Source organism: Crinia signifera, chromosome 5 (assembly GCF_055691185.1).
Source record: "Crinia signifera chromosome 5, ASM5569118v1, whole genome shotgun sequence".
In the NCBI taxonomy this organism is placed as follows: Eukaryota; Metazoa; Chordata; class Amphibia; order Anura; family Myobatrachidae; genus Crinia; species Crinia signifera.
The window spans coordinates 42,003,527-42,019,877 of NC_139221.1; the positions used below are offsets into that span (position 1 = coordinate 42,003,527).

The 16,351-nt window shown below is 47.0% G+C and overlaps 1 protein-coding gene across 2 annotated transcripts in view; it reads left to right on the forward strand.

Moving 5' to 3' along the window:
• LOC146080152 (cytochrome P450 2D20-like) overlaps positions 1 to 16,351 on the forward strand; it is a 42,103-nt gene that overhangs the window by 5,664 nt on the left and 20,088 nt on the right. For both annotated transcript variants that reach the window (XM_083187094.1, XM_083187093.1), the window contains exon 3: positions 11,440 to 11,592. In XM_083187094.1, the coding sequence (XP_083043220.1) occupies positions 11,440 to 11,592 (153 nt within the window). The remainder of the gene's footprint in view (positions 1 to 11,439; positions 11,593 to 16,351) is intronic.

Sequence of the window (16,351 nt, forward strand, 5' to 3'; positions counted from 1 at the left end):
ACACTGGATATATGTCGTCACACTGGACACTGGATATATGTCATCACAGTGGACACAGGATATATGTCGTCACACTGGACACAGGATATATGTCGTCACACTGGACACTGGATATATGTCGTCACCCTGGACACTGGATATATGTCGTCACACTGGACACTGGATATATGTCACGCTGGACACAGGATATATGCCGGCACACATTACATGTCACACTGGACACAGGATATATGTTGTGACTTGTGACACTGGACACAGGATATATTGTCGTCACACTGGCCACTGGATATATGTCGTCACACTGGACACAGGATATATGTCGTCACACTGGACACAGGATATATGTCGTCACACTGGACACAGGATATATGTCGTCACACTGGACACAGGATATATGTCGTCACACTGGACACAGGATATATGTTGTCACACTGGACACAGGATATATGTCGTCACACTGGACACAGGATATATGTCGTCACACTGGACACAGGATATATGTCGTCACACTGGACAATGGATATATGTCACGCTGGACACAGGATATATGTCGTCACACTGGACACAGGATATATGTCGTCACACTGGACACAGGATATGTCGTTAGTCGTCACACAGGACAGGACACAGGATATATGTCGTGAGTGACTCGTGACACTGGACAATGGATAAGATATAGGCCGTCACACTGGACAAAGCCCCTTGTATTACTGCAGCCCCTGTACACAGTGTACTACTCAGCAGCACTGCAGCCCCTGCGTGTGAGCACTGCAGCACTGAGTTAGTTAGTTAAATCACAAAAAACACAGGGTTCAGGGCTAAATAAATCACAACACAGGGCTTAGGGCTAAATAAATCACAACAGGGCACGGGCCACAGGACAGCCCCTGGACAGTGGACACTGCAGCCCCTGCGTGTGAGCACTGCAGCACCTAGTTAGTTAAATCACACTACAGGGCTCAGGCCTATAAACAGTCACTGACTCTCAAGTCTACAGCACAGGGCAGTGAGGGCAGGTCACGGAGCACAGCACAGCACGGAGCACATGGCACGGAGCACAGCACAGGGCAGTGAGGGCACAGGTCAGGTCACGGAGCACATGGCACAGAGCACAGCACGGAGCACACGGAGCTTCCCAACCACCCTCTTCCCTCTCCAAGATTGGAGTGAAGATGGCGGGGCGCGCGTGCGTCTTTTATAAGATCCCGCTCCCGCGAGAATCCGACAGCGCGATGATGACGTTCGGCCTCGTTATTGGTCCGGAATTCAGGCGGGAACTCCCGAGCCGGCTCGGATCTGGCCCGGATCCCCGATATTCGGATCTGTCGGATCTCAAGGATCCGGACCCGCTCATCTCTAATATAAATAAATAAATAAATATATATATATATATATATATATATATACTGTTTTTTTTGTGATATATATATATATATATATATATATATATATATACATATATACACACACACACCATGTGCATCTGTTATCTTTCATAAATAACCTCCGGTTTCATTTCTATCAAAAAACCTTCAAGAGGAATTTGCCCATAGTAACCAATTGGCTTATAACAGTTATTCTATAGACTGCTCTAGAACAAATGACAGGCTGATGAGTCGCTGTTGGCAAATTCTTCACTTTATCTAGACTTAATGCATCTTTAACATTTTCCAATTGTATTTTTAGGGATTTACATATTGTTTTCTCAAGTGTTGAGACACAGACAATTTAGATGTTTTGTTATCCTTAATTGGCATATATTTTTTTTTAAAATAATTGTAATTTCATTTTTTGTTATTATTAAAAATTCTAATATGCACCAATCCAATCACTCCACATAGTGCCCACTATTGGTTCCTTTCTTTATAGCCTGATGGTATTTTTAAATGTGTTTCTCTTCAAAGGAATAAGCAGGGGCCCTTCAAACATGAAACAGTGACCATTATGTCATCCTAATATCTTTTAAGATGAGACATCATAGTTCAATGTTCAATGGCTATTTCCTATACAAAAATAATTTTCCTATTGCAGCAGACCATTGCATCACTGCACAAACAATGACAAATTTCTTCATCACTTATATGTAGCCACTGTCACATAAGCTATTAGATAAACATGACCTGCAGAATCAAAGGTAGAGTCTATTGTAGTGGTTCCCAAACTGTGCGCCTAGGCTCCCTGGGGTGCCTCGGGACACTTGCAGGGGTGCCTCGGGTTGGTCGTCCAGGACCAATTCAAATTATTTATGATAAATGATTTCTGGACAAAACCAGTGCTGGTGGCTGCCATTTATAAAATGTGTACAATCAGAACCAAGGGCCTTATTCTGATCTGAGCTCAGTACAAATTTGTTCTCAAAATGGGCAAAACCATGTGCACTGCAGGTGGGGCAGATGTAACCTGTGCAAAGAGAGTTAAATTTGGGTGGGGTGTGCTGAAACTGAAATCTAAATTGCAGTGTAAAAACAATGCAGCCAGTATTTACCCTGCACAAAAACAAAATAACTTACACAAATCTAACTCTCTCTGCACGTTACATCTGCTCCACCTGCAGTGCACATGGTTTTGTCCATTTTCCGAACAAATTTGTACTGAGCTCAGATCAGAATAAGGCCCCAAATCCTGCCCTTTACCACATAACTGAACATAAGAAGCACATATAAACACAATCTACTTCATTTGATATATATATTTTGGGGGCCTAGGGGTGCCTTGGAAAAATTCTGATACTCTAGGGTGCCGTGATTGGAAAAAGATTGGGAACCCCTGGTCTATTGGTTTAACCACCTATCCAACTTATATTGGTAATGTCTGTTACCTAGTTCAAAGGTTTTTTTTTATACTTTAAATTAAAATGTTATTTTCCAATGATGTACAGTATAATAACTCATAGGGGGAAATTTACGGGATGCGGTCATTTGGGCTACAGCATTGTGGTCGACACCATAAGGTCGACATGGGTCTAGGTGGACATGGGAAAAGGTCGATATGGTTCTAGGTCGAAAAGTCATTAGTTCGACAGGTCATTAGTTCGACATTGTCTAGGTTGACAGTTAAAATGTCGACATGGGGGTTTTCACTGTTTTCTGAGCCAACATGTGCCGACAGGCGGTATTTCATGCCCTACCATCCACTAGGGGGTGGTGGGAGAATAAAATAGTGTGCTGAGCCTAGCGAGGCACCATGCCCGACGCATAGCGAGCGATGCAAGGGGATGCGGTGCACTTTAAACTGTGTCCATGTCGACTGTGTTGACATTCAGGTAAAAAAACCAGTGAAAAACCCCATGTCGACCTTTTGACTATCGACCTAGACAATGTTGAACTAACGACCTGTCAAACTAATGACCTTTCGACCTAGAACCCTGTCGACCTTTTCTCATGTCGACCAAATGGTATCGACCTAATGACTGTCGACCATAATGCTGTAGACCAAATCATCCCAACCCGAAATTTACTAACATTCCCGGTTACGGCCGATCCCGCGTACAAACAGGTACAACCGGACATAATCGGTCCAAAAATACATGACAGGGTATTGTCAACTCGCTGTGACCATTCTCCCCCACCCCCTTCCCTTCAAATAACACTCCACTCCTTCATGTTGGATGAACTTGGCCACAGCAGCCATCTTTATTAAACAATAACAGCTTTTTACAACAATAATCCCCACATTACCCGACAAAGGTGATCCTCGAGGCCCAAAACCCTAAAACCAGCATAGCATACCAGCACTCTCCCTCACGCTTTTACCCCCAGCCGATGACACTGGCTTGAGGGCACCGATCTGCATAGACCCAGTGCTCATTATCTATATATATATATAGCCTCACCCCGAGGAGTCCAGCCCCCGCCATGGGGCCCTCCCCTCCACAAAGCCAAGCCTCCTTGACCACCAACCTCGAGGATCCCCTCCGCCCTGGCCACCGTGACAGAAATTAAAAACCTACCCTAATGACTAACCTTATCTAACATACAGCCCTGCTAACCTTAAACTATAGGGAGGGTGGGTGGGAGCTTTTGATCCCAGACAAAATGTCTGCCCAGGGCTACGTGACCCCCTCAATATATACCACCTCACCACCCTGTTAAGCCCCACCCCCACCTTGTCATCACCCAGATACCCCCCAACCCCTATTACCCAATTATTCCTAAGCTCCTTCCACCCCCTGTCAAGAGGGCCTCCCCCTAGGCTCCGCCTCAGTCCGGCCCAATACATGACAGGGTATTGTCAACTCGCTGTGACCATTCTCCCCCACCCCCTTCCCTTCAAATAACACTCCACTCCTTCATGTTGGATGAACTTGGCCACAGCAGCCATCTTTATTAAACAATAACAGTTTTTTACAACAATAATCCCCACATTACCCGACAAAGGTGATCCTCGAGGCCCAAAACCCTAAAACCAGCATACATATCCGAGCACTCTCCCTCACGCTTTTACCCCCAGCCGATGACACTGGCTCGAGGGCACCGATCTGCATAGACCCAGTGCTCATTATCTATATATATATAGCCTCACCCCGAGGAGTCCAGCCCCCGCCATGGGGCCCTCCCCTCCACAAAGCCAAGCCTCCTTGACCACCAACCTCGAGGATCCCCTCCGCCACAACGCATGGGGTTAACCCCTTAAACCCCTGCGTACCCGCCACAAAGCCACAGCAACTTCTACCCCGTCTTGTATCGCCAGAGACCATAGATCCATGCCCACCGCGTTCAGGTGGACCCCATCTCCCCTCCAAAATGCGTCAGTACCAGATTCCAGCTCCAAATGACGCACCATAACTCCACCATTCCTAGCCACAAATTTTCCAACAGCTCTGTTAACCTTTATCCTAGCTTTATTGATCCTTTCCACTGAACGCGCATCACTCCAAAATTGCCGGGGCACTATATCAGACCCGACAGTAATCACATCTGGAAATAACGCCCAAAGACGTAATAAATCAAACTTAATGTCGCGAATCAATTCACGGAAAGGCCTAACCCCCAAATCATTACCCCCTATATGCAAAACTAAAATATCAGGAGGCCTATCCAGCCGAACAAAGCGATGAAACTCCGGCAACACCCCACTCCACACCATACCACGCTTTCCCAGCCAGCGGACTTTAAATTCCCGACTGTCCAACCCCAACCGTCGTACGTTCGGTTTCATTCCGGCTCGAATGGCGCCCCAAAAAACATACGAATGTCCCATAATCCAGATGAGGCACGAAGGCTGCCCTAAACAACGAAGAAACAAAAACACGAAAAAACTCCCGGTCAGCAGCTCACAAAAGACATTACAACTTTTCCAACCTCACATAAGATTTGAACCGAGCCGAATCCCACCTCCCAATCTTCTTAATTAAGTCCTCCCCAAAACCCAAGCGTGCCGCCTCTGTCGCTGCCCCAATCCTAAAAGAGTGCCCTGCGTATTCCTCCTCTCTCAAGCCCAGCAACCGCAGACCCTTCCTAAACACACTAACAAACTGAAAACGAGACAAAAATGAACCATCGGCGTGTACCAACAATGGGTCCCTCAGCTGCCCCCCTGGAAACCTACACTCTCTAAAAACTCTAAGGCATTCCACCGGGCACATAGAAGAACTCCGTACCTCAAACAAAACCACCCGTTTTCCCCTACCCAATTGGTCTGTTTTTGAACGACTCAAAACAAATTCCACCCTATCCGAAAATAAACCTACCTCCTCATATCTCAGGCCCCCCGGTACCGCGACACTCGGACTAACCAATTCCCCCACCCGCAATGCCCCAAAGAACGCTAGAGAAAAGGCCAATTGGAACAGCTTGATTTCATTAACCGACCGGCAAGATTACCCCAACTTGTCCCCCAACTCCTGCAATAGTTTGAAAGAAACCGGCCTCCTCTTATCCCGCACTGCATGACCCCTTCTCCATCCCTTCAGCGCCCGTGATACCAAGAAGCTCTTCGTGACATCTGGCTTTGCACAAGCCCGAAAACCAAACGCCAAGCCCGCCATGCACCGACCAATTTTTGATACAGACCACCCCAGCTCTTTACAATGGCCAATGTATAGCAACACCCTGATCTCATCCTCTCCTTCCGGCAGGCAAACAGATCTACACCAATCATTCCAATGCTGCCACTCCTGACAGTATGCCGACCACGTGCCGGGGGCAAGGGAATCCCTGATGAGCTGATCCGCTACTCTTCCAGCAGCTCCCAAAGGTGCCTCGGGCAATCGACCCCACTCTGGTCCGCTCCCGGCGCCAGCTCCCTGAAGCGATCCCACTGCCAATGGGACAAAGAATCCGCTATACAGTTAGACACTCCTGGAACATGCCGTGCCACCACCCAAGCATTCAAGGCCAAACATTCTAGCACCAACCGTTGCAATAACTTAACCACAGGAGGAGAGGATGCCGACAAATGATTAACTGCCTCAACCACACTCATATTATCACAATGGAAACAGATTTTCTTGTTCTGAAATAATGGCCCCCAAATCACCACCGATACCAGTATGGGAAACAATTCCAACAAAGCCAGATTACGAACCCAGCCCCGAAGGACCCATGACTCCGGCCATTTTTCTGCACTCCAGTGACCCCGACAATAAGCCCCGTACCCAACGCTCCCGGCCGCGTCAGTAAACAGATCCATGTCAAATGCCACCACCGCGTCTGACATCCACAGGGCCCTGCCATTGAATGACTTCAAAAACTCCGCCCACACCTTCAAGTCATCGCGCAACTCCCTCCCTAACCTGATAAAATGATGAGGAGAAGTGATTCCGGCAGTTGCCCCTGCCAAACGTCTACTGAAAATCCGGCCCATTGGGATAATACGACAGGCAAAGTTCAATTTGCCTAACAAAGACTGCAGTTCCCTCAGCTTAATCTTCTTTAATCTCACCGCCCTCCCAACCTCCGCCTTCAGCGACGCTAATTTGTCTGCAGGTAAGCGACACTCCATCAACACAGTGTCAATAGTAATTCCCAGAAAGCTAATCACTGATGCCGGCCCTTCGGTTTTCTCAGGAGCCAAAGGCACCCCAAAATCGGCTGCCACCCATTCTATAGTGCACAGCAACGATGCACAGACTTTGCCGTCCCCTGGGCCAATGCTCAAAAAATCATCCAAATAGTGGATAATCGAACCACACCCGGACACGTCCCTAACTACCCATTCCAAAAAAGAACTGAACGCCTCAAAATAGGCACACGACAGGGAGCACCCCATCGGAAGGCAACGGTCAACAAAGTAACCCCCCTCCCAAAAACAACCTAACAAACGAACACTCGATGGGTGAACCGGCAACAACCTAAAGGCCGCTTCTATGTCAGTCTTTGCCAAGAGGGCCCCCTGTCCAAAATGCTTCACCCACTGTACCGCCGCATCAAATGACGTATAAACCACTAAACAAATGTCAGGGTCAATACCATCATTGACCGACGCCCCCTTTGGAAATGACAAGTGATGTATGAGGCGAAACTTATTCACCTCCTTTTTGGGTACTACCCCCAACGGTGAAACCACCAAATCAGCTATTGGCGGCGATGAAAAAGGACCCGACATTCGCCCCAAATGCACCTCTTTAGCCAATTTTTCCCCCACAACCTCTGGGTGCTCTCTGGCCGATTTCAAATTTCCCCTAAAAGCCCAGGTAGCCTCAACCTCCGAAGGGATTTTAAACCCATCCCGAAATCCCTCCTCCAAAAGCGCCGCCGCCTGTCTGTTCGGGTATCTATGCAGATACCCCAGCATCCTTTCCAGGCGTATTGTAGTCACCCCCTTTTGCAGTGGACTCCCGCGATTTTCCCCTAAAACACTTGTTTGCCCCATGGGTACCCCCGCAGGATGAGCACTCATGCTTAAACTTGCACTTTGCTCCAAAGCGACACGATCCTTCATTGAATGCGAAACATAGGCCCTTTTGCACGGCCGTGTTACTGACCCCCTCTCTTGCTCCCCCCCTGTCCCCCCGAAAGGGCTGCCCCAACCGATTAGGCGCTGTTACTTTTAGCCACAGCCCAATATCCTTATGGTCCCACCTGATATTCGGTCGCACCGCCTTCCGTTGCCTAAACTGCTCATCATAACGCAGCCAAGCCTGACCCCCATAAACCCTCTCTGCTTCCGCAATCGCATCCATATAGCAAAAAAGGGGTGAGCAATTCTCTGGCGCTTTCTCACCAATCACACTTGCCAGAATAGCAAAAGCCTGTAGCCAATTGGAAAACGTCCTTGGTATCAACCGATACCTCCAACGTTCCTCCTCCTCCTTCTTCTCTTCCTTACGCGGCCTGTCTAAATTGAAGCGCTCCAATGGGAGCAATGAAAAGATGTCCACATACTCCCCTTTCCAAATTTTATATTTTACCTCCTGCTTCAGGTGGGCCCCTAGTGGCCCCTCAAAGCAGACATATACTTCACCCTTAGCAGAATCACTAACCCGTACCGTTTCCACCTCCGTTTCCCCACTAGCCTGTGCAGTACCCACACTGCCATTGCCCGCAGCACTGCCTGGCGTAACCCACGCGCTCCCCGGCGACTGTCCTGCTCCTTGCCGCACCCTAGAAAACCACTCCGCAAAACCAGTAACCAACTCCATAACTCCCCTACTAGCCTCACTCTGCTGACCTACCCCCGCCCCCCATGACTAACTGACAGGGGCGCAGAAGACATAGATGTAGACTCACCAGGCTGCCTGGGGGCTGTGAACCCAGCAGCCGCAGCTCCTGCTTCCTGACGTGCTCCCTCTCCTCCGGACGACCTGGGCACTTCTTCTGTTCTGGTAGGTCTGGGCGCCGCACGCACACCCGCCAGGGATCCCCCAGGTGCCGCACTGTGTGTTGGCTCTTCAGCGCTGTCCAAGCCAGCCGGCTGCCGCTCGCTCCCAGTGGCTCTCCCACCGCTTTCGCCACCGCCCTCTCGCCGGGCAGCTGTGTGGCCGACATCCTCCGCCGCGCCGGGACCCGACGTCACTCCTGCTGCTTCTTCTTGCACGGGGAGGCGACCCCTCCCGCGCTGCGAACCCCGCCGTCCTGATGGATTCCTCCCAGACCGAACCTGACGGGAGGAAGGTGTCCATCCCGCGGAACAGCCTGGAAGGGCCCGAATGGGGCTCCTAGACCGGCGCCGGGTTCTGGGGGTGAAGGAAGGGCTAAGGCACTCCGGAGGCCGGGACCTCCGAGGCCGGGCGCTAGATGGGGCAGACGAGTTTGCGTCTGCTCCCAACCCCCGTATGAGGCCCGCTACCTGCTCTTGTAACCAGGCCGCTCCCTGCGTACCGGCCGCCTCTCTCAAGGAGGCCAGCGCTGCATCAATACCTGCCATGCTAGCCAGACAGGTGTCAGCAATGTCACAGGAACGCTCCAGCTTTTGATCCCGGACAAAATGTCTGCCCAGGGCTACGTGACCCCCTCAATATATACCACCTCACCACCCTGTTAAGCCCCGCCCCCACCTTGTCATCACCCAGATACCCCCCAACCCCTATTACCCAATTATTCCTAAGCTCCTTCCACCCCCTGTCAAGAGGGCCTCCCCCTAGGCTCCGCCTCAGTCCGGCCCAATACAAACTGAGAATACGGCTAATTTAATAAACTGCTGTATTCTCAGTGATTCGCGTTTCCCTGTCAACCAAATACGAAGGAGCATGAAGCCTGCACGGATTAGTCAGATCCGTGCAGGTTTCTCTGTGTAAAAATAATAAAAATATATAAATAATAATAAAAAAAACCTGTGGGGTGCTGGTTGCAGAAATACAGGGGTAGCCCATGCCCCCCCCCCCCCCCTGTATTTCTGCAAACCAGTACCCCACACAGTTTTTTTTTATTATTTATATATTTATCTTATTTTTACACAGAGAGGCCTGCAAGGACCAATACCGGGCTCTTGACCTGGTCCTGGTTCCCAAAATACAGGGGACAAAAGGAAAGGGGTCCCCATGTTTTGTAAACCAGCACCGGGCTCCAACAGCCAGTGTAATGCCACAGCCATCGGACACTTATTATATAAGGTCCTGTGGCCAAAGCATTACCTCTGGGAGATGCCTGGGGGTGTTTGGACCCCCCAATAAAGGGTCCCCACCTCCAGCACACCCCAGCCTGGGCTGAAGCCAGAGGCTGTCATCGCCACCCCTGGGCATTGGGCACCGGGTTGATGGTAACATCAATGGGGATACCCTCATTCTCCGAGAGTAGACGCAAGCGTCAACACACTTGTGGCTCCTCAGGTCCATTTAGTGTTGCGTTTTTTTTTCAACTCCCCGTGTGTGTGTGTGGCGCAGTGTGTATGTGTGTGTGTGTGTGTGTGATTGTGTGTGTGAGGGTTTGGGGGGGGGGGGGGGGAGGCTGTCTATTTAGCAAGTCCCAGGTCCCATAATTTCTGATGGCAGCCCTGCATCCCGCCACTCATCACATGCATGTCAACATTTATTAAAGCCATATGTATATATTTTTATCAAAGTATAGCTCCTGCGGTAAGATCTGTCCTGTGCCAGGTTCATGACCCAGAGTCCTATCTGCAGATTCATCTAGTGCCATGTGAGGGATACAATTGGTTCTTTGCAGAGGTATGCTTCTATAATGCCGACAGCATCCCCGAGCCCCGGAATATCCAATAATCGAGTGAGTGGGGCGGCAGCTAAAGAGGATGCAAGGACTGGACCCCACGACAACTGCCTATTTTTCTTTTTTTTTTCTGTAAACCTTTAGCACACTGTGTGTGAGCATCACTACTCATTAGACTGAGGTCTAACTCCATTTTCCACAAAACATATAACCCGGTTTATGACTGGGGCAACCCAGATCAGTGTGAATAAGGGCCAGATGTACTAAGCTTGAAAAGTGATAAAATAGAAAGTGATAAACCACCAGCCAATCAGTTGCTATCTGTCATGTCAAAGACTGTGTTTGAAAAATGACAGAAAGGAGCTGATTGGTTGGTGGTTTATCACTCTCCATTTTATCACTTTCAAGGCTTCGTACATCTCGCCCTAAGGGTCTAAGAAAAATATCCAAGGTCTAATTACCCGGGAATCTGACTATAGTAGCTGGTAGGGTCGAACCTGGTACCAACCCAAGTAACCGTGCCAGAGGAATGGCCACAAACCCAGGTTACACTAAAAGGAAATAGAGAGAGAGAGCGAGCGAGCTGACTCACCGGCACTTGTAGATGGTGTCATCTCTAAGGGATGGCAGAACAGGCAGACTGCACGCAGGGGTCTGGTCCGGCTGTGACACAGGTTGGAACCATGTTTATGAACCCAGGCCAAATCTGTCATTTTGTTGGAAACAGGGTGGGTTAGACTCCAAACCCTGAGGAGATAGGATAGTACAGTATTACATTAAAAAGGGAATTTCTTAACAAACCTTAAACAAAGCAATAAGATGTACAGTATTCAGTATTAGTTTTCTTGTTCTCTCCACTGTGGAAGATCTCCTTTAATGCAATGTTCTCTTTTAGGAATCGCATTCACAAGATACGGTCAGCATTGGAAAGAGCAAAGACGATTTGCCCTTTCAACGTTAAGGAACTTTGGCATGGGAAAGAAATCTATAGAAGAGCGCGTACGAGAAGAGGCGCACTACCTTTGCTCGGCTTTCCAGGCTGAAGAAGGTGAGAGAACCATGTTTGATTGTATGCACAAGAGCAGGGGTATCTTGGCGGTAGTAGTTGGCAATGTATGCCCATTGTGTTCATATATTTTTGGGATGTAGTGCTGCTTTAATAAGATGCCTTGTTTTTAGAGGTTTAGCGCAGGAGCCTTGGAAATATATTGTATTGTTTTTAGTTTTTACTTATATGGTGCCACCAAGTGTCCTTAGCGCCATGCAAGGAGACAATAGTATAAAACTAAAACATAATACAAACAGAATAATAATACAACAGTGAGATAATTCTAACACATTAGAGATGGTTATTGACACGATTCCCTAGGAAGCGTGGGCAGAAAGTGTCCAAGTACCTGACTGTGTGTGTGGGTCACTCTGGGCAAAAGTATAATCCAGGGTTCGTGCTAAGGGGACATATTAAGCTCCTTTAAAAGGTAACATTTCTACAGCTTGTGCCAAAAAGGCAATGCCATCTATAAATGGCAATGACTATCGAAGCCAAGGGACTTCTATCAGCCACACATTCCAGGAGAGAGATCTAAAGCATCCCTCTCCACTTGCCATGGCTTGCCATTTGCAATAAGAATCCCAGGTCCTAAACCTTAAAGTCCTCTCATCCTAAGGGACAACTCTTACCATGAAAACATTTCTAAACATTGTTTTGCATGCGATAAAGGTTGGGATACATCTGACTTCCTTCCATGACAACATAAAACAATATCATTTTTGAATTTCCGAAAAATCAACGTTTCTAATTTTATTATGACCTGTTAATACAGCAATTGATTAATCAGTTTATATGTGAAAGTTTTGAATAGATAATTATAAGAAGTACAAATTATGTTACTTTAGTGTTTGTAATCTGTATATTTCTGCTCCATTCTGTGTGGAGCTGCTGTAATTTCCTTTACCATGCAGAACGTGTACATTTGGCAATCAACAGAGTTCATTATGAAGTTACAGTATTAATGTTTCTTCTTTGACATAATTTTATGCCTCTCAGTGAAATGTAATAAGCCTTTGAGAGACAAAGGCCCTTATTCACATCTGATTGCAGTACAAATTTGTCCTCAAAATGGGCAAAATCATGTGCACTGCAGGTGGGGCAGATATAACGTGTATAGAGAGAGATAGATTTGTGTGAGCTATTTTGTTTCTGTGCAGGGTAAATACTGGCTGCAATATTTTTACACTGCAATTTAGATTTTAGTTTCAACACACTCCACCCAATTGAACTCTCTCTGCACATGTTACTGTACATCTGCCCCAACTGCCAGAGCTGGCCCTAGCCTAAATGATGCCCTAGGCAAGATTTTGACTGGTGCCCCACCACTAGTTCCGCCTCTGACCTGCTCCCCTTTCCCAGCACCATCAACCCTCATCATAGCAGTCAGCATTTTGGTGCGCCTACCCACAATATTTTAAATAGAAACAGTGCACACATTCGGTTCACAGCCCAAACAGGGGTGTGTTCTTGCTGGGAAGAGGCATGGCAACACAATAGTACCCCCAATTCAAATTATGCCACACAGTAGTGCAACTTTATTCACATTATATCATGCGATGGTGTCCCTTATTCACGCTACATCACACAGTAGTACCACTTTACCTTATATACATTACTCCTCACATTATTCACATTATGGGCGGGATGTATCAACGCTTTTCGCAGCGTTGACATCCCGTTTTCGCATTCGCCCCCTGTTCGTGTGATGTATGAATAAAGTTTTCGTGTCCTGTTGATGAAAAAACTCCGCCGGGTTAAAGTATCGCGGAGTTTCCGGCGTGAAAGATCCTCCCACTGCAGTCAATGGTAGCTGAAGCGCTGTGTGATGTACTAACACTCGCAGCGCTCAGCTTCTCTTACATATATTTCGCCTTGTATTGCTGGCGAACTGCTTGTGTCCTGTCAGGGTAAGAGGGATGTTGTATAAAGGTTTATGCCCCAAACTGGTATTATACTCCCTATGGTCCTGACACACTCGCTCTGTCCCCTCCTGGCCTGCACCAGTACCCAATGGCTGCCCCTCACTGGTATTATACTCCCTATGGTCCTGACACACTCGCTCTGTCCCTATGGTCCTGACACACTCGCTCTGTCCCCTCCTGGCCTGCACCAGTACCCACTGGCTGCCCCTCACTGGTATTATACTCCCTATGGTCCTGACACACTCGCTCTGTCCCCTCCTGCCCTGCACCAGTACCCACTGGCTGCCCCTCACTGGTATTATACTCCCTATGGTCCTGACACACTCGCTCTGTCCCCTCCTGCCCTGCACCAGTACCCACTGGCTGCCCCTCACTGGTATTATACTCCCTATGGTCCTGACACACTCGCTCTGTCCCTATGGTCCTGACACACTCGCTCTGTCCCCTCACTGGTATTATACTCCCTATGGTCCTGACACACTCGCTCTGTCCCCTCCTGGCCTGCACCAGTACCCACTGGCTGCCCCTCACTGGTATTATACTCCCTATGGTCCTGACACACTCGCTCTGTCCCTATGGTCCTGACACACTCGCTCTGTCCCCTCCTGCCCTGCACCAGTACCCACTGGCTGCCCCTCACTGGTATTATACTCCCTATGGTCCTGACACACTCGCTCTGTCCCCTCCTGCCCTGCACCAGTACCCACTGGCTGCCCCTCACTGGTATCATACTCAGAGTATTTATTTGTTCTACTCGTTCATCAAGAAGTATGTAGTTTAATTTAATTTTTAGTTTATTGAACGATCAAGTTACTATTTTTTAATTTGCAGATGGATTTTTCTTTGAATTTTTTGAGAATTATTCTACTAGCATTGAATTCCCAAACTGCACGGCCTGGTAGCTTACGGAATAGGGTGAACATTCATAGGAGAAGAGAGAGAGTATTTAACAAAAGGAAAAATTTATTTCGGATGAGAGAGTTCAAAATTCGTAAAAAGTACAGATTATCCACAGAAGCTATATTAGAATTGTACAGTAAGATCAGAAATGACATTATTCCAAGAACCAGAAGGAGTAAAGCCATAGATGGTTTAGTTAAGTTATTGGCTACGTTACACTTTCTTGCAAGTGGCTCAATTCAAAGCACAGTTTCCTCAGTCGGTGGAATAAGTCAGTCGTCATTTAGTCGATTTTTTGAAAAAGTGTTGGACGCCATTTTAAAGCATGCCTCGGACTACATTCATTTTCCACGTACAGCTGCAGAATGGTTAAATTTAAAGAATTCCTTCTATGAGATAGCAGGATTTCCAAATGTCATTGGTGCAATTGATTGTACCCACATTCAATATTCACCCTCACAGGAAATGGAAGAAATTTCGAGGAATAGAAAAAGCTTTCACTCTATGAATATGCAGGCAATTTGTGACAGTAAAAACAGATTCCTTAATGTTTTTGCTGCTTTTCCAGGCAGTACACATGATGCATACATATTGCGTCATTCTATCATTTTTCAAAAATTTGAAAATCAGGATTATCCACAGGGATGGTTATTAGGTAAGTTTAAAGAACACAGTATTAGAAATCGGTAACTTTTTAAAATATTTTCAGTAAATATTAAAGGCTTCTAGGGCCTACCAAAAAGTGATAGAGATTAATGTGCTGTTGTTTCATATGCTTAAAGTATATTGTTCAAGTGTGTGACTCATGGCTTGCATTTATTTTGCCATCCATTTTTTAATTCATTAAATTCATTCTAGCACCCGCTATCTGTGAAAAGCCGTGTACTTCATGTTCCCTGCCTGGGTGTAGCTGTCTGCTGTGGTGATTCTAGCACATGTCTGCTTAGCATATCAGTGCTGATATACAGACCACACTGTGCTAGAAGCACTAAAGCAGGCAGCGACGCCCCAGGCATGCAAGAGGAACTGCATGAGTTTTCTAAGATAGCGGGTGCTAGATTGAACACTACACACGGTATAAATCAAAATGCTCTTTGTGCAACTGGGATTAAGCCAAAATTCACGTTATGCTTTCCATATTAAGCCCATATTAATGTTATGTCACCTGGATTGAGCCCGAATTCTCGTTATGGGGAGTGGATGGGCTGCCCTGGGCCGAGTTACACCTGTTCTAGAGGTTTCCCGCTGCACTCTCCAAAGGCACACCGGATCACCAACAAGCAAGATAAGGGCAGCCAAACCAATACACTGGGTAGCCAACCACCAACGCTGTGTAATAGCTTGCTCCGGTGCCAGCACTGTGGAGGCCCAGAAAGCCCCACTAGGATAAATGAAGATGAAGAAGTGCCACTTGGAGTCAGTTTGGCATGAGAAAACTGGTGGGACCAGATTTATTCCCTGGTCTAGGTTTCGGTGCCATACGGCCCCTCATCAGGACAAAACAATAACACCTATATACATATGCACATACATTCCTCCAACATATGTAACACACACATATATATATATATATATATATGTATATATATATATATATATGTATGTATGTAAAACAAGGAAGGAGCACACAAATGAGCGAGTATATCAGGTTTTACTTAAAAAAGTGTATAAAGCTCACATATATATACACTTTTTTAAGTAAAACCTGATATACTCGCTCATTTGTGCGCTCCTTCTTCCTTGTTTTACATGTCTTGCAATTTCTGAGTCTCGAGCAAGCCTCTATGGAGTGAGCTGCACCAACCACTATTCTAATTGGACGTACCAGAATACTACCCTGTGTTGCGCAGATTGGTATTGTTTTTGTATATATATATATATATATATATATATATATATATATATATATATATATATAGAAAAGTTCTGGTGTC